The sequence below is a fragment of the Triturus cristatus genome, chromosome 9 (genome assembly GCF_964204655.1).
Source record: "Triturus cristatus chromosome 9, aTriCri1.1, whole genome shotgun sequence".
Lineage (NCBI taxonomy): Eukaryota > Metazoa > Chordata > Amphibia > Caudata > Salamandridae > Triturus > Triturus cristatus.
Genome location: NC_140592.1, coordinates 533,402,905 through 533,426,444, shown reverse-complemented (window position 1 = coordinate 533,426,444; position 23,540 = coordinate 533,402,905). Strand labels below are relative to the sequence as shown.

Below are 23,540 nucleotides of genomic sequence, written 5' to 3'. Positions count from 1 at the left end.
GGTGTCCACCCTTCTATACCAGAAAGTCCTGAAGGACGGAACGAGCAAAATGTCCGTCCCTCCTCACCTCGGTGTCTAAGCAATAATGTTTTGCGAAAGTGTGGAGGGAGGCCCAAGTTGCCGCCCTACAAATGTCCTCTACAGGAACACCCCTAGACAAAGCAGAAGTGGAAGACTTTGCTCTAGTGGAATGAGCCCTTAAACCCTCTGGAGGTTCCTTACCAGCCAAAGAGTAGCATATCTTGATGCACAAGACAATCCATCTGGAAAGGGTGCGCTTGTGCACCGCTTGACCTTTCCTGCATCCAACAAAGCCCACGAAGAGCTGGTCATCAACTCAAAAGTCTTTTGTCCTGTCAAGGTAGAAGCTCACTGCCCTCTTAGGGTCCAAGCGGTGAAGTCTCTCCTCCTCCTTGGAAGGGTGAGGGGAGGATAAAAGGTAGGAAGGGTAATGGACTGCCCCAGATGGAAAGGAGTTACCACCTTAGGCAAAAATGCAGCCCTGGTCCCGAGTACCATTCTTCGAGCATGAATGGTCAAAAACGGGGGTTTTGAACTTAGAGCTTGAAGCTCACTTACCCTCCTTGCCGAGGTAATTGCAATAAGAAAAACCGTCTTAAAAGACAACAATCTCAAGGGACACTTGTGTAAGGGCTCGAAGGGAGAACCCATAAGATAAGTTAAGACAAGGTTTAAGTCCCATTGAGGCACAATAAAGGGAGTAGGAGGAAACCTGTTTGTGAGGCCCTTAAGAAAACGAAGAACAATAGGTGATTTGAATAATGACAGCTGATCCGGCAAGCAAAGGAAAGCCGACAAAGCCGATAAGTATCCCTTTACAGTGGCCACAGCAAAGCCTTGCTGAGCAAGAGAAAGGGCAAACTGCAGAATGTCAGATAAACCAGCCTTCAAAGGATCAACTGACTTCTCTCCACACCAGAGAACAAATTTAGACCACCTATAGGAATAGATAGATTTGGTGGAATGACGTCTGGCAGACAAAATTACATCTACCACATCAGGTGGGAGAGAAAAAGAGTTCAGGTTGCCCCGTTCAATCTCCAGGCATGAAGGTGTAAGCTCTGGAGGTGGGGGTGTAGAACCTGCCCCTCCGATTGCGAGAGGAGGTCTGCCCTCAGAGGGAGACGGGGCGGAGGGCACGAGGAAAGGTGGTGAAGATCTGTGTACCACACCCTTCTTGGCCAATCCGGGGCAATCAATATGACTTGGGCCCGGTCTTGGCGTATCTTCCTCAGAACCCGAGGAATCAAGGGTATGGGAGGAAACGCATAAAGGAGTTGTGAGCTCCAACTCAACTGAAACGCGTCCCCCAACGCTCCCTGCATCTGATACTGGAGACTGCAGAATGACGGGCAGTGAGCGTTCTCGTGAGTGGCGAACAGGTCCACCCGAAGAGTTCCCCACATTCGAAAGACGTGACGAACCACCTCCGGATGGAGCCTCCACTCGTGGTCGGCAGAGAACTGCCGACTGAGACTGTCTGCACGCACGTTCAGCACCCCGGCCAGATGATTTGCCATCAGACAAATCTGATGATCCTGAGCCCAGGACCATAGACGTAGGGCCTCTCTGCAGAGACAAAGAGACCCCACTCCTCCCTGTTTGTTGACATACCACATCGCGGTAGTGTTGTCCGTCAGGACTTGAACAGACTGACCGCGAAGTGAAGGGAGGAAGGCCTTGAGTGCTAAACGAATCGCCCGCAATTCCAGAAGGTTGATGTGAAGCAACCTTTCCTCTGGAGACCAAAGACCCTTGATCTCCAGATCCCTCAGATGAGCACCCCACCCTAAAGTGGATGGATCCGTAATCACTGTGGCCACGATGGAGGTAGATGAAAGGGCTTTCCTTGAGACAGATTGCCCTCCACGCTCCACCAAGACAGATCCGCCGCAGCTTCTCTGGAGATCCTCACAGACTCCCTGAGATCTCCTTTGTGCTGATACCACTGCCTGCGGAGGCACCACTGGAGCGCCCTCATGTGCCAGCGTGCATGGTTGACCAACAGAATGCAGGAAGCAAACAGACCGAGCAGGCGAAGGACCTTCAGAACTGGAACGACCGCTCCATTGTAAAACAAAGGAATCATTTCCTGTATGTCGAGAATCCTTTGAGGAGGAGGGAATGCTCGACACACAGTAGTGTCCAGTACCGCACCTATGAACAGGTTGCGCTGAGAGGGCACCAGGTGAGATTTGGGCACATTTATCGAAAAACCCAATTTGAACAACAGCTGAGTTGTATCCTGCAGATGATGCAGCACCTTCTCTGGCGACTCCGCTTTGATCAGCCAGTCGTCCAGGTAGGGGAAAACTGAGATCCCCGACCTTCTGAGATGGGCTGCCACCACTGCCAGCACCTTTGTGAAGACTCGGGGTGCAGTAGTAAGACCAAACGGAAGGAACGCAAACTGATAATGTTGCGACCCTACCGTAAACCGGAGATACATCCTGTGCGACTTCAGGATGGGGATTGTAGGAGAGTAGGGTCTGCTTTCTATGTTCACCCCCACTTTTTGCTTTTGCTTCACTGGTTTTCGACTTAGATGTGGCTGTGGGCCTGCCAATCAGACCCACAGCCCAGCTGTTCTCTCTCTAAATTCATACTATGTACTTTAGGTGCATAACCCAATTGGTAAGGATCACCTTATTGGCCCCTGTATAGTGTACCTTAGGTACCCAGGGCATAGGTGTACCCTAGGCCTACCAGGGGCTGCAGCATGTATTATGCCACCCCTGGCTGGCCTTCCATTATGACACAACTGGCTGATCACTCAGCTGGGGCAAGGTCTTGTAATCACCCCTTGCTTAGGTGTAGTATTCCTATACCTACCTTATATATAGACACATGTGTACCTATCAGCCACTCCTATGGCAGGCCTTAACAATCCTGGAGGCAGAGTGCTTGGTAACATGTGAGATGGTACTCTAGCATGAGCTGAGCCTGTCTGCAGCTTTCGGAACCATGTCCTTATAGCTGTTCTAGGATATAGCCTACCATATACTCTTAAAGTACCTTATAATCTTAAACGGTTATGGTAACTATGGTTTGGCTTTATCAAAACATGTCGTGTAAGGTGTCTAACACTTTGGAATAATACCCCCATCCCATTTCTGGGGATGAGGATATTATCCCTCCCTTCTAGAGGGAGAAGACATGTTGAAACCTACTTACCCGGTTAAAATTAACCAGAGCCCCAGCATCACAAAATGGATGCTGCTGCCACAGACACGAGTCTGACCTCCTGCTGCTGGGAGTCCTTCCAGCGAGGGAGGCTTGGACAATAGGTTTCCTGCCTAAGGAGGTGCGAGCACCACCCCAGACAGGACTTAGTGTATTGGGGCAGGGAGGGATGAAAGAAACTAGACACTGCCTGGGGCACACAAGGTGTCCCATGCATAGTCCAGTTCAAACAGGCGCTGGGGCACTCCAGCCCCAGCTCTGGCGCGAAACTGGACAAAGGAAAGGGGGTGTAACCACTCCCCTTCCTGGTCCCACCCATAGGAGGGACCTTGCAGGTAGCCCAGCCCACTAGCCCAGTATATCAGTAGGTAGCTGAGCTCTGCTAAATTAGATTAACCTGAATCTGCAACTTGAACAGAAACTCTGGACCTTCGACATTCGACCTCAGGAAGAAAACTGAAGAAATATCCCTTGTGGCCAAGGAGTGACCACCCTGGGCAACCAGGCACCATCCAGCGACCGCTGCTTGCTTTGCGACTGATCCTACGAGGGACGACTGCAGAGACTGACCAGCGCCGAGACTTCCAGACACCTCTGACCCAGATCCACATCTGCAGCGAAGCTGAGACCCGTGGAGGCGACGAGGGACGTGGGACCGGCGACTTGGGAAAAGTGGCTAGTAACTGACTAGCGCGACTTCTGAGGCTTCCTTGAGGCTGTGCTTGGGGAATTCAGAAGCCCCCATCCCGAGCACCATCTGCAAAGAAGATCAGCTCCCCACACTTCACGTGTTCTGCGTGGGGCCCTTCTGCACCTGAGTTGCTCGACGTGTTGTCCATTTGCTGGCCCGTTGGCTAGTAACCTCTGCGACGACGAAACTTTGATTTCATCTTGCTGGTCCGGCTCCTCCAGACTGGCACCCGCTCCTCTGTGAAAGAGAAGCACCCCAGACCTTCCTGGTCTACACCAGAAGCAAGTCCTCCATCCTGCGTGGGTTCCGCTTGCCAAGGCTTGTTGGGTCCTAACTCGACATCGACGCCGCCGACAGCAAGAGCCTTCGTGGGACAGCTCGCCTCCTGGTCCTGGTCGTCCTCGACGTCTCCTGGTACCCGTGGCTGCTGCGACAAGCTTCACCTCTTCACCTGCATCTGCACGACATCGCCTGGTTCCTTCCTGGTTCCTTCCCGGCTCCTGGCTGGTGACCTAGACTCTGTCCCCTCTGCTTGCAGGTATCCTTCCTTCTTGATTCCATCCTTGGGATCCACCGGACACTCTTCACTGACTGCCTGTCAGCAACTTTCCTTCAGGCATCCATAGGAGTCAACGACGAAACCCGATGCAAGTTCACACCTATGCACCCGCAGCCCGTGGGCTAGGTAACTTGAGTAATCCGGTGCTCACAAGGGTATTGACTATCCTAGGGTCTAGTTTCCAAGTCTCGACTTCCTAGCTATTCCAGAAGTGTCCTAAAACTGTTAAATTCTAATAACTACTATTTCTATCGACTTTTACGCATTACGCATGAGTGTTTCCACTCTGCACCTGAATTCCGTGGGCCTCCCACTTCCTAACCTTTGGTAGGATAGTGTAGCCCCAGCGATTCCCTAGGCCTAGGCCTATCCTGTGTTTGTGACAGTGGTTCTTATACCACTTACTTAGTATATGGTTTGCGTGGCCCCTAGGGCCTAACTGTATTACTTACCTGTGTGACTTAATGTATGCTTAAATAAGACTGTGTTGTACTTACCTCGAATCTCATAAAAAGAGTGCTGAGGGTTTGACTAGAATACACATTGGTGAGCAGCGGTTGGGATCTGAGCTTACTGTTGTAATACCATTGTAATCTTGAGATACTAAATTGAAAGATCACATAGATATTGTTAGGTACATATAACATAGATTATAAATACTTAAGTCCTACTGGACTTAGTTGTTGTAGGTTGAAGGGCCTAGCACACCCTGACTACAACTACTAGAGAGGTTTAGTAGATACAACTAGTGTAGGTAGGTGCACACACCACACCCTCACTAGATCATGTCTCTGGGAGGAGATCAAGTAGATTCTCTCTCAGAAGGGGTAGGTCTTAAAAAGATCCCCTCTAGATATGATACCCTAACTTTTCAGGAGATGAGACAATTGTGTACCTCCAGAAAGTTAAAACAGGGTTCAAACCCTACCCTCATTCAACTAGTGGAGATCTTAGAGGAGTATGATGATCAGAGAGCCTCCCAGGTTAGTACCCTAGGTACAGGTGAGGGTCTACCCACTACAGATGAGTCAGAAGGGACTTCAGAAGATGAGGTAGACAGCCAGGTCCAAGTTGGGAAACTTAGCCAGGCTAACTTAAGCCTACATGGGAGTCTGACTGGGGTCCCCCCATTCAGACCCTCAAGTGGACTTAACCAGAGAAGCAGGAGAGGAAGATCCCCTTCACGGGAATCTATCCACTCCCATGTCTCTAATAGCTCCAATGCCTCTTCTCACAGGGGAATGACTTCCCCACAGAGAAGAGAGCATCAGGCCAGAATGAGGGAAGCCAATCTGAGGATTGAGAGGGAAGAACTTGCCCTTAACAAAGAGAATCTTGCTCTGGCCAGAGAGCAGAAGTTAAGTGGGTTAGATCTCACTGGTGGCAGCAATATCCCTAAGGATAGAGACAGGACCTATGATAATAGAAACCTGAGCAAGATTGTCCCTCCCTACAAGTGTGGGGATGACATCCACAAATGGATAACTGCTTTGGAGAGAGCTTGCAAAGTACAGCAGGTACCCCAAAGTCAGTGGGCAGCTATCTTGTGGCTCTCCTTCTCTGAGAAAGGTAGAGACAAGCTCCTCACAGTTAGTGATGAGGATGCTGACAATTACACTGTCCTGAAGAGTGCTCTGATTGATGGGTTTGGCCTAGCCACTGAACAATACAGGTTGTTGTTCAGGGATACCCAGAAGACACAGACTCAGGACTGGACTGACTTTGCAGATTGTGCCACTAAGGCTTTGGAAGTCTGGTTAGTGGGTAGTAAGGTTAAGGACTATACAGGATTGTATAATTTGATCATGAGAGAACAAATCCTTAATAACTGTCAAAACCAGCTGTTGCATCAACACTTGATTGACTCTGACCTAACTTCTCCCCAGGAACTGGGAAAGAAGGCAGATAGGTGGGTCAGGACTAGAGTTAAGCAGAAAACCCAGAACCAGGGCGGTGATCAGAAAAAGGCAGACCAGAAGGGTAATGATCAGAAACAAAAAGACCAGAAGTCTTCACCAGGCCCCCAAAAGGCTCAGTCGGAGGGTGGTTCCAAAAAGGATAAGAAGAAAGATGGCCAAAAGAAACCATGGTGCAATTATTGTAAGTCAAACTCACATTGGTTTAGTGAGTGCACCAAAAAGGATAAGCCCCCAGCTACCATTGCCCCCTATGGCAACTGTACCCCCTAGTCCAGCTGTAAGTGGTGGTTCCCAGCAAAATGGCGTAGTAGGGTTAACCCTGGGAACTGAGGAGGATTCTGGCCTAGTCAGGATACCTACTCAGGGTGTGCTGATCTGTGATGGGGACATAGCTTTGTCCTCTACTGTGGGTCCCAGTAACCTGGGCAAGTACAGACAGACTCCTTTTATCAATCATAGAATGGCTCAGGCCTACAGGGACACTGGGGCTAGTGTCACAATGGTGATACCTGCCTTTGTGGAACCTGGATAGATCATGCTAGGTGAGAATTACCTAGTGACCAACGCTAGAAATGCCACTACTTCCCATAGTGTGGCAATTGTTAACTTCTCCTGGGGAGGGGTAACTGGCCTCAAGAAAGTTGTGGTAAGTTCAGACCTTCCGGTAGAGTGTCTGTTGAGAAATGACCTTGAAACTTCAGTTTGGTCTGAAGTGGAGTATAGGACCCATGCAGAAATGCTTGGGATAGATGCACATGTCCTTGCTGTGACCAGGTCACAGGCCAAAAAGTGTAACACTGAACAAGTGCTGGATCCTGGGACAATGGACCAGACACAACCCAAGAGAAAGAGCAGTAGGGTAAAGGCTGTGCCTTCCCCCTGCCTCAGGTGGTGGATCAGCCCTCACAGGAGGATGACTCTGAGAGCCCTGAAGGAACGGTCCTAGAAGAACTTGAACCTGATCAGGTTGAGTTTCTTGGGACAGGGGGACCTTCAAGGGCAGATCTGAGGCAGGCACAATTAGACTGTCCTTCTCTTGAACCCCTCAGACAGCAGGCTGCTGCTGAGGCTGCAGGGAATGCTCAAGGTACCCATAGAGTGTATTGGGATGAAGGGCTACTGTTCTCAGAGGCTAGAGACCCCAAGCCTGGTGCATCCAGGAGGTTGGTCATACCATTGAGTTTCAGAGGCTTCCTTCTTACCTTGGCCCATAATATTCCCCTTGCAGGACACTTAGGCCAGAACAAGACTTGGGACAGACTTGTCCCTCACTTTCACTGGCCTCACATGTCAGAAGTTACCAAGGAGTTTTGTCGCTCCTGAGTCACCTGCCAAGCCAGTGGCAAATCAGGTGGCACCACAAAGGCCCCCCTCATACCACTACCTGTGGTGGGGGTTCCCTTTGAGAGAGTGGGGATAGACGTTGTAGGACCAATGGACCTCCAAACAGCATCTGGGCACAGATTCATACTGGTAATAGTGGACCATGCCACCAGGTATCCAGAAGCTATACCCCTGAGGACCACAACAGCTCCTGTTGTGGCAAGGGCCCTACTTGGAGTATTCTCCAGAGTGTGCTTTCCAAAGGAGGTTATTTCTGACAGAGGTGCCAACTTCATGTCAGGATATTTGACTGCAATGTGGAAGCAGTGTGGTGTGAACTACAAGTTCACTACACCCTATCACCCACAGTGCAATGGGCTTGTGGAGAGATTAAACAAGACCCTAAAAGGTATGATAAAAGGTTTACCAGACAAGCTTAGGCGAAGATGGGACATCCTTTTACCCTGCCTTCTGTTTGCTTACTGAGAGGTCCCACAAAAGGGGGTTGGCTACAGCCCTTTTGAGCTTTTGTTTGGGCATCCTGTAAGGGGACCCCTGTGTTTAGTAAGGGAAGGATGGGAGAGACCTCTCAGACAACCCAAACTGGACATAGTGGATTATGTACTTGGCCTCCGCTCCAGGATGGCAGAGTATATGAAGAAGGCTTCTAAAAACATTGAGGCAAGCCAAGAACTCCAAAAAGCTTGGCATGACCAAAAGGCTGTCCTGACTGTGTACCAGCCAGGGCAGAAAGTGTGGGTGTTGGAGCCAGTGGCCCCAGCAGCACTCCAGGACAAATGGTCTGAACCCCACACTATTGTTGAGAAAAAGGGAGAAGTCACCTACTTGGTGGACCTTGGGACTCCCAGAAGCCCCCACAGGGTGCTTCATGTCAACAGATTGAAGGCATATGTTGACAGGGCAGACATGGGCTTACTCATGGCTACAGATGAGGGGCAGGAGGAAGAGAGTGACCCTCTCCCAGACCTGTTGACTCAGAACCCTGATGATGGCTCAGTTGATGGTGTGGTCTTTTCTGACATCCTCACTGATCATCAGCAACAGGACTGCAGACAAGTTCTGCAATCCTACAGACATATGTTCTCTCTGACCCCAAGTCAGACAAACTGGTGCACCCATAAGGTGGACACTGGTGACAGTCTGCCTGTGAAGAGTAAAATCTACAGGCAACCTGACCATGTCAGGGACTGCATAAAAGTTGAGGTACAAAAGATGTTGGAGCTGGGAGTCATTTGAACCTTCAGAGAGCCCTTTGGCTAGTCCTGTAGTTCTTGTGCCAAAACCTCACACCCAAGATGGTAAGAGAGAGATGAGGTTTTGCGTGGATTGCAGAGGTCTCAATGCTGTCACTAGGACAGATGCCCACCCAATACCTAGGGCAGATGAGCTCATTGACAGATTGGCAGCTGCCAAGTTTTTGAGCACATTTGACCTGACAGCAGGCTACTGGCAAATCAGACTAGCTGAGGATGCAAAGGCCAAAACTGCTTTCTCGACTCCAGGAGGACATTATCAATTTGTGGTAATGCCCTTTGGTTTGAAGAATGCACCTGCCACTTTCCAACGGTTGGTGAATCAAGTCCTTACAGGCCTGGATGACTACTGTGCAGCTTATCTTGATGATATTGCTGTCTTTAGCTCCACCTGGGAGGATCACCTGGTCCACCTGAGAAATGTTTTAGAGGCCCTGCAAAAGGCAGGCCTCACTATCAAGGCCATTAAGTGCCAGATAGGGCAGAGCAAGGTTGTATACCTGGGCCACCTAGTTGGTGGGGGTCAGGTTCAACCACTGGAGGGCAAGATCCAGACCATAAAGGACTGGGCTCCTCCAACTACCCAGACTCAGGTCAGAGCTTTCTTGGGCCTGACTAGGTACTACAGAAAGTTTGTTAAGAACCATGGGTCCATTGTGACACCACTTAATGACTTGACCTCTAAGAAGATGCCAAAGGAAGTTCAGTGGACAGTAAGCTGTCAAAAAGCATTTGATGACCTGAAGCAGGCCATGTGCAGTGCACCTATTCTGAAAAGTCCAGACTACTCCAAAGAGTTCATAGTCCAGACAGATGCTTCTGAGTTGGGTGTGGGAGCTGTTCTTTCACAACTGAATGTAGATGGTCAAGACCAGCCAATTGCTTTTATTAGTAGAAGGCTGACCCCTAGAGAGAAACGTTGGTCAGCTATTGAGAGGGAGGCCTTTGCTGTGGTTTGGGCCCTGAAGAAGCTGAGGCCATACTTGTTTGGCACTCACTTCAAGATTCAGACAGACCATAAGCCCCTCTTGTGGCTAAATCAGATGAAGGGTGAAAATCCCAAACTTCTTAGGTGGTCCATTTCCCTACAGGGGATGGACTTCACAGTGGAACATAGACCTGGGACTGACCATGCCAATGCAGATGGACTCTCCAGATATTTCCACTTAGAACATGAAGACTCAACTGGTCAAGGTCAGTTTAATGTCCCTATGTTTGGGGGGGGGGGGTTGTGTAGGAGAGTAGGGTCTGCTTTCTATGTTCACCCCCACTTTTTGCTTTTGCTTTACTGGTTTTCGACTTAGATGTGGCTGTGGGCCTGCCAATCAGACCCACAGCCCAGCTGTTCTCTCTCTAAATTCATACTATGTACTTTAGGTGCATAACCCGATTGGTAAGGATCACCTTATTGGCCCCTGTATAGTGTACCTTAGGTACCGGGAAACCCACTGCGGGTAGCTGTGCGCTATATAGGCTCAACTACATTTACATTTACCCAGGGCATAGGTGTACCCTAGGCCTACCAGGGGCTGCAGCATGTATTATGCCACCCCTGGCCTGGCCTTCCATTTTGACACAACTGGCTGATCACTCAGCTGGGGCAAGGTCGTGTAATCACCCCTTGCTTAGGTGTAGTATTCCTATACCTACCTTATATATAGACACATGTGTACCTATCAGCCACTCCTATGGCAGGCCTTAACAATCCTGGAGGCAGAGTGCTTGGTAACATGTGAGATGGTGCTCTAGCATGAGCTGAGCCTGTCTGCAGCTTTCGGAACCATGTCCTTATAGCTGTTCTATGATATAGCCTACCATATACTCTTAAAGTACCTTATAATCTTAAACGGTTAGGGTAACTATGGTTTGGCTTTATCAAAATATGTCGTGTAAGGTGTCTAACACTTTGGAATAATACCCCATACCATTTCTGGCAATGAGGATATTATTCCTCCCTTCTAGAGGGAGAAGACATGTTGAAACCTACTTACCCGGTTAAAGTTAACCAGAGCCCCAGCATCACAAAATGGATGCTGCTGCCACAGACACAAGTCTGACCTCCTGCTGCTGGGAGTCCTTCCAGCGAGGGAGGCTTGGACAATAGGTTTCCTGCCTAGGGAGGTGCGAGCACCACCCCAGACAGGACTTAGTGTATTGAGGCAGGGAGGGATGAAAGAAACTAGACACTGCCTGGGGCACACAAGGTGTCCCATGCATAGTCCAGTTCAAACCGGCGCTGGGGCACTCCAGCCCCAGCTCTGGCGCGAAACTGGACAAAGGAAAGGGGGTGTAACCACTCCCCTTCCTGGTCCCACCCATAGGAGGGACCTTGCAGGTAGCCCAGCCCACTAGCCCAGTATATCAGTAGGTAGCTGAGCCCTGCTAAATTAGATTAACCTGAATCTGCAACTTGAACAGAAACTCTGGACCTTCGACATTCGACCTCAGGAAGAAGACTGAAGAAATATCCCTTGTGGCCAAGGAGTGACCACCCTGGGCAACCAGGCACCATCCAGCGACCGCTGCTTGCTTTGCGACTGATCCTACGAGGGACGACTGCAGAGACTGACCAGCGCCAAGACTTCCAGACACCTCTGACCCAGATCCACATCTGCAGCGAAGCTGAGACCCGTGGAGGCGACGAGGGACGTGGGACCGGCGACTTGGGAAAAGTGGCTAGTAACTGGCTAGCGCGACTTCTGAGGCTTCCTCGAGGCTGTGCTTGGGGAATTGAGAAGCCCCCATCCCGAGCACCATCTGCAAAGAAGATCAGCTCCCCACACTGCTTTGCGGTGGAAGGAGGGGCTGAAGAGGAAGAGGAGGAGAGTTGACGGCCATGTGAGCGACCCCAGATTCTACACCTGTATCCTTTAGACAAAGAGCCTTGCTGCTGCTGCTGCTGTTGGGTCTGCCTGTAGGAACGAAAGGTTGCCCTTCCAAAACCTCTGTATCTTTTAAACGACCCCCTTGACTGGGATTGAAGACTTAGCCGTAGCCTTGCTTTCCTTAAAACGTTCAAGAGCAGCATCTGCCTTTTTGCCAAATAATCCAGATCCATCAAATGGCAAGTCCAACAGTGTTGACTGTACATCCGGGGAAAACTCAGAAGACTTCAGCCACGCACCCCTCCTGGTGGCAACAGAAGATCCCATGACTCTTGCCACTGAATCCGCCGTGTCCAACCCACTCTGAATCACTTGACGTGCTGCTGCCTGGGCATCGGTCAAGATCTCATTAAAGCCAACCCTATCCTCCTTAGATAGTTTTGGTGCCAATTTCTTCGCAGAGTCCATGAGCGCATGAATATAGCGTCCCAAAAGGCAAGTGGCATTTGTTGATTTAAGTGCCATGCTGGCCGATGAAAATACCTTTTTGGCCGACTGATCTAACTTTGTAGCCTCTCTGTCACCTGGAACCTGAGGAAAAGCACCCTTAGATTTTCCTGAACAAACAGCCTGAACCACCAGGCTCTCAGGCGATGGATGTGATGTTAAGAACTCAGGGTCCCGTGGAGCTGCTCTATACCCCCTAGCCACAGTCTTAGAAACTGCAGGAGCAGGAAAAGGCTTACGCCACACCTCCATCACAGAATCTATAATGGCCTCATTAAAAGGCAATAATGGCTCTGAAACTGTAGTAGGAGAATGCAGTACTTCTGTTAGAATATTCGATTTAAACTCAGTAGTAGGCAACTGAAGATCTAACAGTTCAGCTGCCTTCCTAATCACTGCATGATATGGAGCCACATCCTTTGAGGGTTCATCGGAAGGTGGAGTAATTTCCCACTCAGGAGACAAATCCAATCCACTAGCCTCTTTAAGTTCTTCAAAAACTTCGTCAGACTCCACCAGCTCTCCTTCTTCTGCTTCTTCCAGAAGGTACCTTCGCTCATCAATCACCCTTTGAGCTTCCCTTCTGGACCTAATCCGTACAAGCGGCGTCGGCGGCGCCGTGTTCGAATCCGACGGCGCCGGCATCGAATGTGGATCCGCAGGAGCAGCCGGCGTCGAACGAGGTCGAGCCGGTGCCGGTGAAAAAGGGAGCGGCGTCGACGTCCTCGGCGCCGGTTGATGCCAAGACGGCGTCACCGGAAAAAATGGCATGAAAGGGGCCTGCGGATAGACTTGCGGCACCCCCAAATTGAAGGCCATTGGACCCATCGGACCCGCAGGTGCACCAGTGGTGTACATGGCTCTTGAAAATACCCCGTACATAGCATTTAAATAATGCGAGGGGTCCTGACCTGGTTCAGGGAACGCAGGGTACTGGTCAGGCATCACCGGACTCGGGCCAACCGGCGCCGACGGTGGAATAAGCGGCTTCGCAGGCTCACCCGGTGCTTGAAGCTCCTCAACCGGGGACGGAGACGGAGCCGGAGATGAACCCGGAGCCGGAGATGGAACCGGCGTCGGAGATGGAGCCGGAGATGTAGCCGGAGCCGGTGAAGCCACTGGAGAAGAAGGACCAAGAGGCGAATCCGGAACGGGTTAAGGAGACACAGAGTCCTTACGGCGTCGAGTTGGTGACTTCGACTTCGGAGCCGAACTCTTGTCAGAGTGACGTCGAGAAGAATGTCTCCTCTTCTTTTTGTGCTTCTTGGATCTTGAAGCATGCCCCGAAGTCGACTTCGACGCCGACCTCGATCGTGACCTCGACCTCGTTCTCGACTTCCTTCTTCCTCTCCTCTCCTTTTTCATCCTAGCGATGAAGAGTTTCTCCTCCCTTTCTTTTAGAGCCTTGGAGCTCATCTTGCGACAGCAAGAACAACCATCCACATCATGGTCAGATGATAAACACCATACACAGTCGTCATGTGGATCCGTGATCGACATATGTGTGCCACATTCACGACAGGGCTTGAAGCCCGATTTCTTTGTTGACATTTTTTTCGAAAAAGAAACAGAGAAATCCAGTAGAAACACAAAGTAACAGTGAAGCTACCAACAGAGATTCCCGAAATCCGTTGGCGTCGACGGCGCGGAAAAAAGGGAACTGACGCCATCACGCCGACGAGGTCTTCTTATGGAGCCGGAGACGTCAGCGGAGTCGCGAGCGGAGCCATGTCTCTGTGACATCATCTTCGACCTCATCGGCGTGGACTGCTATAAAAGTTTCCGAATGTTGCTGGTGCAGGGGATATTCACAAGGTGAGGAATCCACTGGCAGATGTATCCATCAGAATGCAAAGCTATGGTAACCAGCATGAACTAAAAACAACTACAAATTTGTTTTATTTATACCAATACATTTTTTTTGTATCTGAAAACAATGTTGACAGGTGGTGTTGCATTTTAACTTTTACTGTACAAGGTGCTTAATTTGCAGTTTTTAATCACAAAAGGGAGCAAGCCTTTGGCCAACTGATATCTGACGCTTATCCCCAAACTTCTGCCTCATCTTAGCCTTAATCCCTGGGGAAACAAGAGGAAGAGTAGGGTTGGGAATGAGAATACCTAATTGTGGGAGGAGTGGCGTCCATGTCACCCTCGCAAAAATACCGGTAGAACACGGGGGTCAAAGGGAAAATTTAAAGACCTGCACGGAAAGAATCCCCTAGTCTCTATATCTGAACACAACAAGAAATCTGTGGGTCTGGGAAGGCTATACTAATTGTTCAAAGCCACAGAACCGAATGCTATAAGAAAACAGAAGTCCTCATAAAGAGGATGAAGTCCCATCACCCACCGAAGTGGCATGCTTCATCATCTGGGGCCTCCTCTTAACCACAACCTGGTGTGGTTAAGGAGCTACAACTCCTGGAAGGATAAGGAAGGAGGAGCTCGCGGATGTTTTCTTGACCTTAACATCCTAATAAGGCCTAATTAAGCAGAGGCTAAAGCTGCCTAACGTGTAGTGAAGTAACGTGGAAAGTGCAGTGTAAGTGAATACTCGGTTAAAATTGACCATCTAACGAAAAATATGTTTATTCAATATCCTTAGATGTCAAAAAATAAAAAAGTGGTTGACATGTTTCAGCCATTAACGATCATATCTTGTGATCATGGCTTTCTTCAGGACCAGATGTTACTACTGCAACATTTGCAACAACAGGTGTGAAAAATCTAAACTTGAATAAAATCAGAACGATACCTCCGGCAGATATACCCACTCAACTGATGGTAAGTGGAACTGCAGGGGTTCTTATGAAGTACCCGTCTTGAATCGGGAATAGTCGCCTACACTCCTGGTAACAACTCAGGGCGTGAGGCAGCGCTCTGGCCGTCGCTACCCCAGATGGTCTTCCTTGTTGTACCGAAGCATGCCACTTCGTGGGTGATGGGACTTCATCCTCTTTATGAGGACTTCTGTTTTCTTATAGCATTCGGTTCTGTGGCTTTGAACAATTAGTATAGCCTTCCCAGACCCACGGATTTCTTGTTGTGTCCATGTCACCCTGTCACCCTTCGTCCTTATCTCTTCTTATCCATTTGGCATCAGCGAGAGAGGAGGAACCGGTTGATGATTGAGTAATGAGGCGAAGGGGATGTGCCAATAATAAATGAGGATGCGTGAAAATGCCAGGTCAGAACACAATTCGGATGTCCAAACAGCATTTTAGTCTTTTTAAAAGTCAGGGTCATTTGGTTGTTTGGACAAGCATTTCAAGCACTGAACTGAAAAGATGTTTGCAGCTTCACTAACGGAAAATAATCAGTTTTTGATGAAAGCCAAGTGTAAAATGCTGCATTTGACCATTACATTAATCTCATTTTAATTACAGAAAAATGCTTTGTTATGACCCATCAAATGATCCTTTTAGTCAACCTGCCAGAGCATTTTAGTCGAATATTCCACCAGCACTTCAAGGTCGCACTTGAGGGCTGTGGGGAAGAGAAGTGGGACTGGTGCTGATATATAGATGTATGTCGCTATTCTAGTGCAGTGTTGGTGGGGCATTGGTTGGTTCTGTTGACTGCTGAGAAACGTTTCCTTTACCTTCTTAAGAGTCCCATATATAGGTGAATAAAATCCCATACTCATTAGACAGCACTCGTCCACATATGGGTATGAAATATGATGCATGCCCTAAACCACATCATGCTTCACACATATGCAGCACGGCTAACACCTCTGCAAGCTCTCAGTCAGTGTGTGTCTCTCTTTGTTGTCTGATTTCTATCTCACCTTCAGTGGTTGCGTTGATTAATCCTCCTCAGCACACCCTTTCAGGACAACCCAAGCAATACTGCACCAGAAGCTGCAATTCACAAATGTGAAGCACTTTTGTTTCATACCCTGTCGGATATTTGGCCCCAGGTCCCTGAACTGCCTTCAACACTGATGTCAACCCCCACACAGTTACAAATATACATACTCATTTAAATCAATTCCTGACTTCCGCACCACAAATGTTACTAGACATGGCAGTACAAGTCATGAAACAGGCTCTGCATCAGAGCTCTAAGTAAACCATGGGGCCTCTCTTAGGGTGACCAGAATTTTAAAGCAAAAAACCGGGACATTTCACAAAAATAGAAGAAGGACTACAATTTTACTTCAAGAGAGCACACAGAATGACCGCGCTGCTCAGGAGAGAATTTTCACAATAGGCAGTTGGAATATACATAAAATGCAATTTTTAAACCCAGTAGCTTGCCTGTTAATTAAATTGCTTTCTTGAAACAACTGCTATCTATCCCTGGTTTGTAAAACATAAAAAAGCACCTCCCGCCGTTTTCATTCGACCCTCTCTAAAAACCGGAACAGGAGCTACATTCCCTGAAATCTGCTGGGACAGCTGGTGAAAAACCGAGACCCCTGCAAATCCGGGACGTCTGGTCACCCTAGCCTCTCTCAACAACTGAGCATGAAGCCTTACAGAGCTGCACGACAGAATGCATGGGTCCGACGCCTCCCAGGATCCCAGGCAGCTGGTTCTTCCTGATGTCCGTCAGCCATTCGTTGAGGGCATAGCTGGTCACCTTCTCCACGCCGAGCAGCCTAAAAAGAAAAAGAGAAGCGAGGAATCAGCAAGAGGGATGTGGCATGGCAGAACTAGCAATACCGCATATATTTATTTTAGGAAATGCTATTTTGGTTTCAGTATTCTACGCTGTTCATTAGTTAAAAGCCTGGGTGAGGGAATGCGGTGTCAAAAGAAGACCAGGGGTTTCCTCAGGCTTTTCTTTAAGGGAAACCTGGTGCTGTCGTCCTCGCAAGCTGGGTTTTAACATGTAAATGGCAACGGGTACAGGGTCCAAGGGCTTGCAGCATTAGCTGACAAATGAAATACCAAAGTCTAACAGTTGTGTCAAACTATCGGGTTTATGCTTTCCACCTATGAAAGGCAGCCGTTCGACAATATAAAGCATCTCGCTGGTAGCAGCCGCCCACCCCGAAACCGGTCCTAGGATGCTTGTTTCCGGTCCAGGGAGGACCTGGCTTGGCAGTTCGGGCTGGACTGTTCCCACGAGGCACAGGGTCAGACTGATTTGCATATGGCCAGGTCTAAACTGGGGTGGCATGGTGAGCAAAAGAATGATGAATTTAACCCAGATCTCTTGACTGGGGGTGAATGTTTTGATTGGTTCTGCATTCCGTCCATCAATTGTGTGTCTTTTGTTTTCCACCTATGAAAGGCAGCCGCTCGACAGTATAAAGCATCTCACTGGTAGCAGCCGCCCACTATTTTGTCAAAAACACCACTAAGGGACTGGTGAAATGAATGGTTTATTTTAACTATGAAACGCACAGTAGGGAAATCAAACTGATCTGACCGGTTACACAACACTACACACGTATGTTCACTTGATTAAGCGTCGGACCTGGTACAATAGCACTCAGTTGTGGAATTGTGGCTTGGCTTGTATGTGAAAGTCACATCTTTTTCATTTACAACAGCCAAATTGCCAATGAAATAATCCAAATAAGTGAAAACCGTTGCCTGTTTTTGAATACTGCTCCCTCGAACAGTAAGTACCTTGTGAATTACATTTAAACAATGTATGATGGTTGTAAATGTTGTTACTCGACATGTCACGTTCCTATTACACACCTTGAACAAAATGAAAATCTAATCTGTAAGTAACAGATTTGCACAAAGATGAAACGCACCAGTAGGATGATACATATGATGGGAAATATTTCTTAATTTTTTTTTCACAGTACTGGCATATCACATTCTAGTATTTAATTATTGGTGTGGGAGCCATTAGGACGCAACAGCTGTATTATGTTGTGTAGTTCGTCAGCTGGGAAGTGGCCTCATGAATATGTTGAATAACATGGGATTGTGAAAATGGGACTTTAAATACTGCAACGGGGGACCTCCAAAGTCTAAAAAACAAAAGAAAATGCGGTTCAAAATATGTACTACTCTAGACCTGAATCCAAAGCTTATCAGTTTTCCTCCCCAAGTGCAAAAACCTAAGCGAATGATCACATAATCGGTTTAAAATGTGTGACGATATGCTATTGCATATTTTTGGTGCGTTAGCCCATATTTTATTATACAAATTAATATAAAGGGTCTGACTAGAGCTTCTATGAATGTATCTCCTCTCAAGAGTTTCGTGCAGAAATTTTAGGTAATGCTAATTCTGCTTTATAGGGAGAACAGAAAAGATACATTTTGTTTAAGATGCATTCGAAGCTGTCAGATCTAGTGATAAATAAACTTCTGCCCCTTGACAACATCCTTCTTTTTGAAGAAGAGTTGGTTAAACAAATTACCTAATATGTAGCGATCCCTACTTCATTTGAAAAGGCCCAGTGTTCTATGCTTATAGTTTGTGGTGCAAATGTTTCTGGAAAGGTTGAAAAAAGGGCCCATCTTCCAGCCAAGGTCATTACCAAAAATCTCACTACCTGATACTGATTTTGTCAGTTTATTGTTACATATATTCCAGACAACAATGGCTCTCTGCTTCTATCATTAGCTAATTGCACGTATAGCACTATTTTTCAAGCAATGAATTGCTATCATTACATTCTCAAGACACCATCTCAAAATCACGGATATTTTTGTGTAGGTTTCTCTATTCAATGGAAAGATAGGCATTTTTTTTTCTTTTGACCTCAATTCTCTGGCAAATGTTTTCAGCAGGTAACTGAATCATTAATGATACCCTCGGATCCGCCGAAGCAACAGCGGAGAATGCTCCTTTTATCACCTGGCGACCAAAGCTTGGAACGATTTTCCCCTGCACCTCAGGACCGGCTTATGACTGCAGGAAATCAGGAATGGTCTCAAGACCTGGCCATTTAAATGACCAGATCACCATGAAGCAGCTAGCAACTCCAGCGCCTTACGATCGTCACAGGTGAATTGCCACGCTTTATAAATCCCTGACTGATTTTACCCTTTGGATTGACGGGTACAAACCTGAATTTCCCCCCATTAACCTGGGGCCAATCAAATTAATTTTATGTGGGATCGTAATATGAGAACATGTAACTGTTGATAGTCTCACTCTACAAATAAATAACAACATGTCTGGAAATAAGGCAATGAATTTGCCCTGCAGAGCTCCAGCAAAATCACTCACAAAAGAGTACTACATAATGACAGAGGGTAGTGGGTTGCACAAAGAGCACATATAAAGAACATCCTGGCAAGGGCAGTGGGGGCAACTAAGGACACCACAAAGAGACAAGGGGCTAAGCCTGTATCCGCCCTAATTAAGGTTTATAGAGATAAATGTATCCCCATGGCCACTTATGGATGTGATGTGTGTGGGGTTACAAGGCTGTAAGAGACTTGCAGGTGGTGGAGAATACATTTTTGCATTTACTTCTTGTTGTCTCCTCCTGTTCCCCTGCCTTCATGATGCATGAGGGGCTTTGTTTGAGTTATATTTCAGATCTTACTGCAGCCACACCGATAATAACATGGCTGAGAATCTGGTCAAGTCCAGCTCCCACTCTAAATCAACATGTCTTAGCGGACTGTACTAGTACACAAAGGGAGTCACTGTTCCTTGTAGAGGATGAAAGAGGAATAAACTTTTGCCGTGTGATACTCTGTCGGTGGGGGACAGTGTGTCCTCATCATAATGCCCTCACACACCCCGAAGGATGTCATGCTTCATCATTTGGCCTTTGCTCCTCGTCGGGCCGGCGCTGCAATGCCCTACGAGGCCCCCGAAGGGTCTCTTTATCGGAGATCTTTTGATGAGAAGCCGTTTAGATGCATGGGTGTAAGTGGTAGTGAAGTCTAAAGTGGTGTGTTAAAAAATGACTGGAGGGAGAGTGGGTACTATTTATTAGGGTGATCCCTCTGTCATTGTTGAACGAAATGTGTGGTGCTGCTCTCTGGGATGTTATGTCCCTCTGTAGCTGGGTATATGTCCCTAATGGACATATATAACGGTCAACATGTTTCGCGCTGTATGTGGCCTCAGAAGGAGATCCTGAGCGCGTCTTCAGGACCAAGGGAAGGTCAATTTTAATGTCAACGGCAGCCTGAACTAACCAGTGACACCACGTTTGTAGAAGGGAGTAGCGTTTCTGTAAAGAGAAAAAGTGTAGGACAAAAGTATTGTAGCGTTAATATCTTGTCATGATAGGTTATATTGTCCGGGTCATCCATTGGAGGGCCTGATGTGCATTACCCTTAGCGTGAGTATTATCGGTATAGATTGGCGCTATATTTGGAGAGCTGCACAAAAAGTTACTTTCTTTGGAATATTAGACGACATAGTACCTTTTCTCCCTGCATTTTTACATTAACCTGCAGAGATGCCAATGCACTTGAAGAATCAAATGAAGAACTTGCCCTGAGAGACTGCACACTTAGGCTCCAGACATGCAGATGCTCCAGGTAAGAATGGTGCATGCAAAACCACATACATTTTGTCACTCTAGATCAATGTAATTAATTTGATAAGAACAATCTTTGCCTCTTTTGCAACAATACATATTTTTCCCTGGGACGATTTATACTTTCTGAAAGAGAAACTATAACACTTTGTTTGATCATAATTAAGAAACCTGTAAATATTTCTCCAAAAGCATGCACTATTTGTATATAAAGGTACACACAGAAACTTTGGTGCTCATGTAGTAGTATATTGTTGCATTGCTGCCTATCAAGATGAGGTATTGTTCCTGGCCAAAGTATAACAACTACAAGAAAACAGATTTTGCCAGTTAAATGGGGGAAATGCGCTGTTTACCACCTCCTACTCTGCCTATCCCTTCTTATGTAAGAATGAGGTACCGTTAATCCCTGCCTGATTTTGACTGAATATTACTGCACAACTGCAGGACCAAGCTTTATCTTCAAAACATTCAGAATGACTATCACGAAGAATGAAGCATGGTCAAGTAAAGGTTCCTTAATGAAAAGATCAATGGCTTAGACATGCACTAGCGAGATAAATGACAAATGATGAATAAGCACAGGATTGCTTAAAGGAATCTCCTCCCAAAAATGCAGTTTCATTGATGTATGAAACGTTGAATAATAACTTACTGGCGTCCCTATATAGGCTGACAGCGCAAGGAGCAGGGATTTAGAGGGCCTAGATAATTCATAATGGGATGAGGCCCTCAAATACCATAGAGAAGTAGTGATCAGGGCTGGATTCCAAATGATTCAACTTAAAATACTACACAGACTACTATAAAAATGTTTGCTTGAAGAAAATAGGAAAAAGGGAATATTTTTGCAACAAACACTGAGGACAAATCATGAATTTTGTACATATTTGATTGTGCCTCAGGAAACAACAGTTCTGAGAAGATGTCAAGAACCTGCTGTCTCCATTGTATGGAATCGATATATTGGAAGGATCAAATATACCAATTCAGGGTTTATGGGAGCAAACATCCACCATTTGAATGCACTAAGCTGTTCTACGATAGTCAACGGGTGGTAGCCGGCCAGAATATTGCCAGATTGTGGCGTAGTGCTACACTGTCAAACTTAAACGATTAGTGCTCAAATATGGATTGGTATATGTGGCAGAAAAGACTATCTATGAAGGAATGGCATGCTAAACAAGCATTGGCATAGCCAATAGGTCTTGCCTTTGGGACCATATAAGTGTTTGTCCAGAACTATTGGCTTCGTCATGGTCTTTAAGCTATGTTGTAGAGCATTGTGGCTGCTGTGCAGCATGTCTAAAAGTTATAAAAAAAAGAGTGTTATAAGCATTTTTGTTACCTTACGTATTACTAAGAAGACATTATGTACAACTGAACGACCCAATTTAAAAAATAATTAACATAAAAAAATGTCTTCTAGTTTTTTCCCCCTTACAATGCTGGCAACTTCTTCCTGCCCGTTCTAATGCTTGTTTGTTATTGCTTTTTTGTGTGTGTGTGTGTGTGTGGGGGGGGGGGAGACATAAATAACAGGAAAGTGGAGGTTGCGAAATAGTAACTGAATTACAACATGAGCAGTGGACGGACACTAGGGGAGAATCAACTAATGCCAGATTTTGAGGGTAGACTGAGGAGGTGCTGAGTGAAGCTGAGGTGATGGTGTGCTGGTGCCGAGGTGATGATAAGGTGATGCTGAATGATACACAGGTGGTGCTGAGTGATGCTCAGGTGGTGATGTGGTGGTGCGGATGTGATGCTGAGTGATACTGAGGTGGTGCCGAGTCATGATGAGGTGGTGATACTGCACTTGTGCTCAGGTGGTGCTGAGTGATGCCGATTTGGTGCTGTGCTGATGCTGAAGTGGTGCTATGTTGGTGCTCAACTGCTGCTAAGGTGAAACTGGCTGGTGCTGAGTTGGGCTGTGCTGGAGGTGGTGCTTGTAGGAGAGTAGGGTCTGCAATCCTATGATCACCCAGATTTTTTGCTTTTGCTTCATTGGTTTACGACTTTCCCCGGCTGTGGGCCTGCCAATCAGACCCACAGCCTAGCTGTTCTCTCTCGAAATTATCACACATGTACGTTAGGTGCACCCACTAATTGGAACTGGGCCACCTTGTCAGTCCCTGTCTCAGCATACCACAGGTATCCAGGGCATCGGTGTACCCAGGGCCTACCAGGGGCTGAAGCATGTATTATGCCACCCCTGGAATGGCCGCCCAAATCTGACACAACTGGCTGCACGACAGCTGGGGCCACGTGGTGTAATCACCCGTTGCTGTAGGTGTAGTATTCCTACACCTAAACCCTAAAATGGACACATGGATTCCTATCAGTCACTCCTATAGCAGGCCTTATCAATCCTGAAGGCAGAGTGCAGGGAATCATGTGGGACGGTGCTCTGGCGCGAGCTGAGCCCGTCGACGGCTTGCGGAACCAAGACCTAATAGCCGTTCCATGGTGACGCGGGCCAACTACTTTTAATGCATTATAATCCTTGCGGTTAGTTGCTAACTTTGGCATCGCATCACCTATACATGTCGAGTAAGGTGTCATACGAATGGGAATACGAACCCCTCGCCAGTCCTGGTGACGGGGTTAGCATTCCCCCCTTTTAGAGGGACACGACATGGAAGTAACCTTGAACCCCGGTTAAAGTTGACTCAAGCCTCAGCATCACAAAATGGATGCTGCCACCAGACACAAGTCTGACCTCCTGCTGCTGGGGGACCTTCCAGCAAGGGGAGCTTGGACAAAGGGTTTCCTGTCGAGGGCGGTGTTAGCACCGTCCCAGACAGGGTTTG

At 47.6% G+C, this 23,540-nt stretch overlaps 1 protein-coding gene across 1 annotated transcript in view; it reads right to left on the bottom strand.

Annotated features, from left to right (window-relative positions):
* Nucleotides 1–23,540, bottom strand: part of ATG2A (autophagy related 2A) — a 2,561,659-nt gene that overhangs the window by 232,233 nt on the left and 2,305,886 nt on the right. The window contains exon 39 of the mRNA XM_085625535.1: nt 16,790–16,911. Coding sequence (XP_085481661.1) covers nt 16,790–16,911 — 122 coding nt within the window. The remainder of the gene's footprint in view (nt 1–16,789; nt 16,912–23,540) is intronic.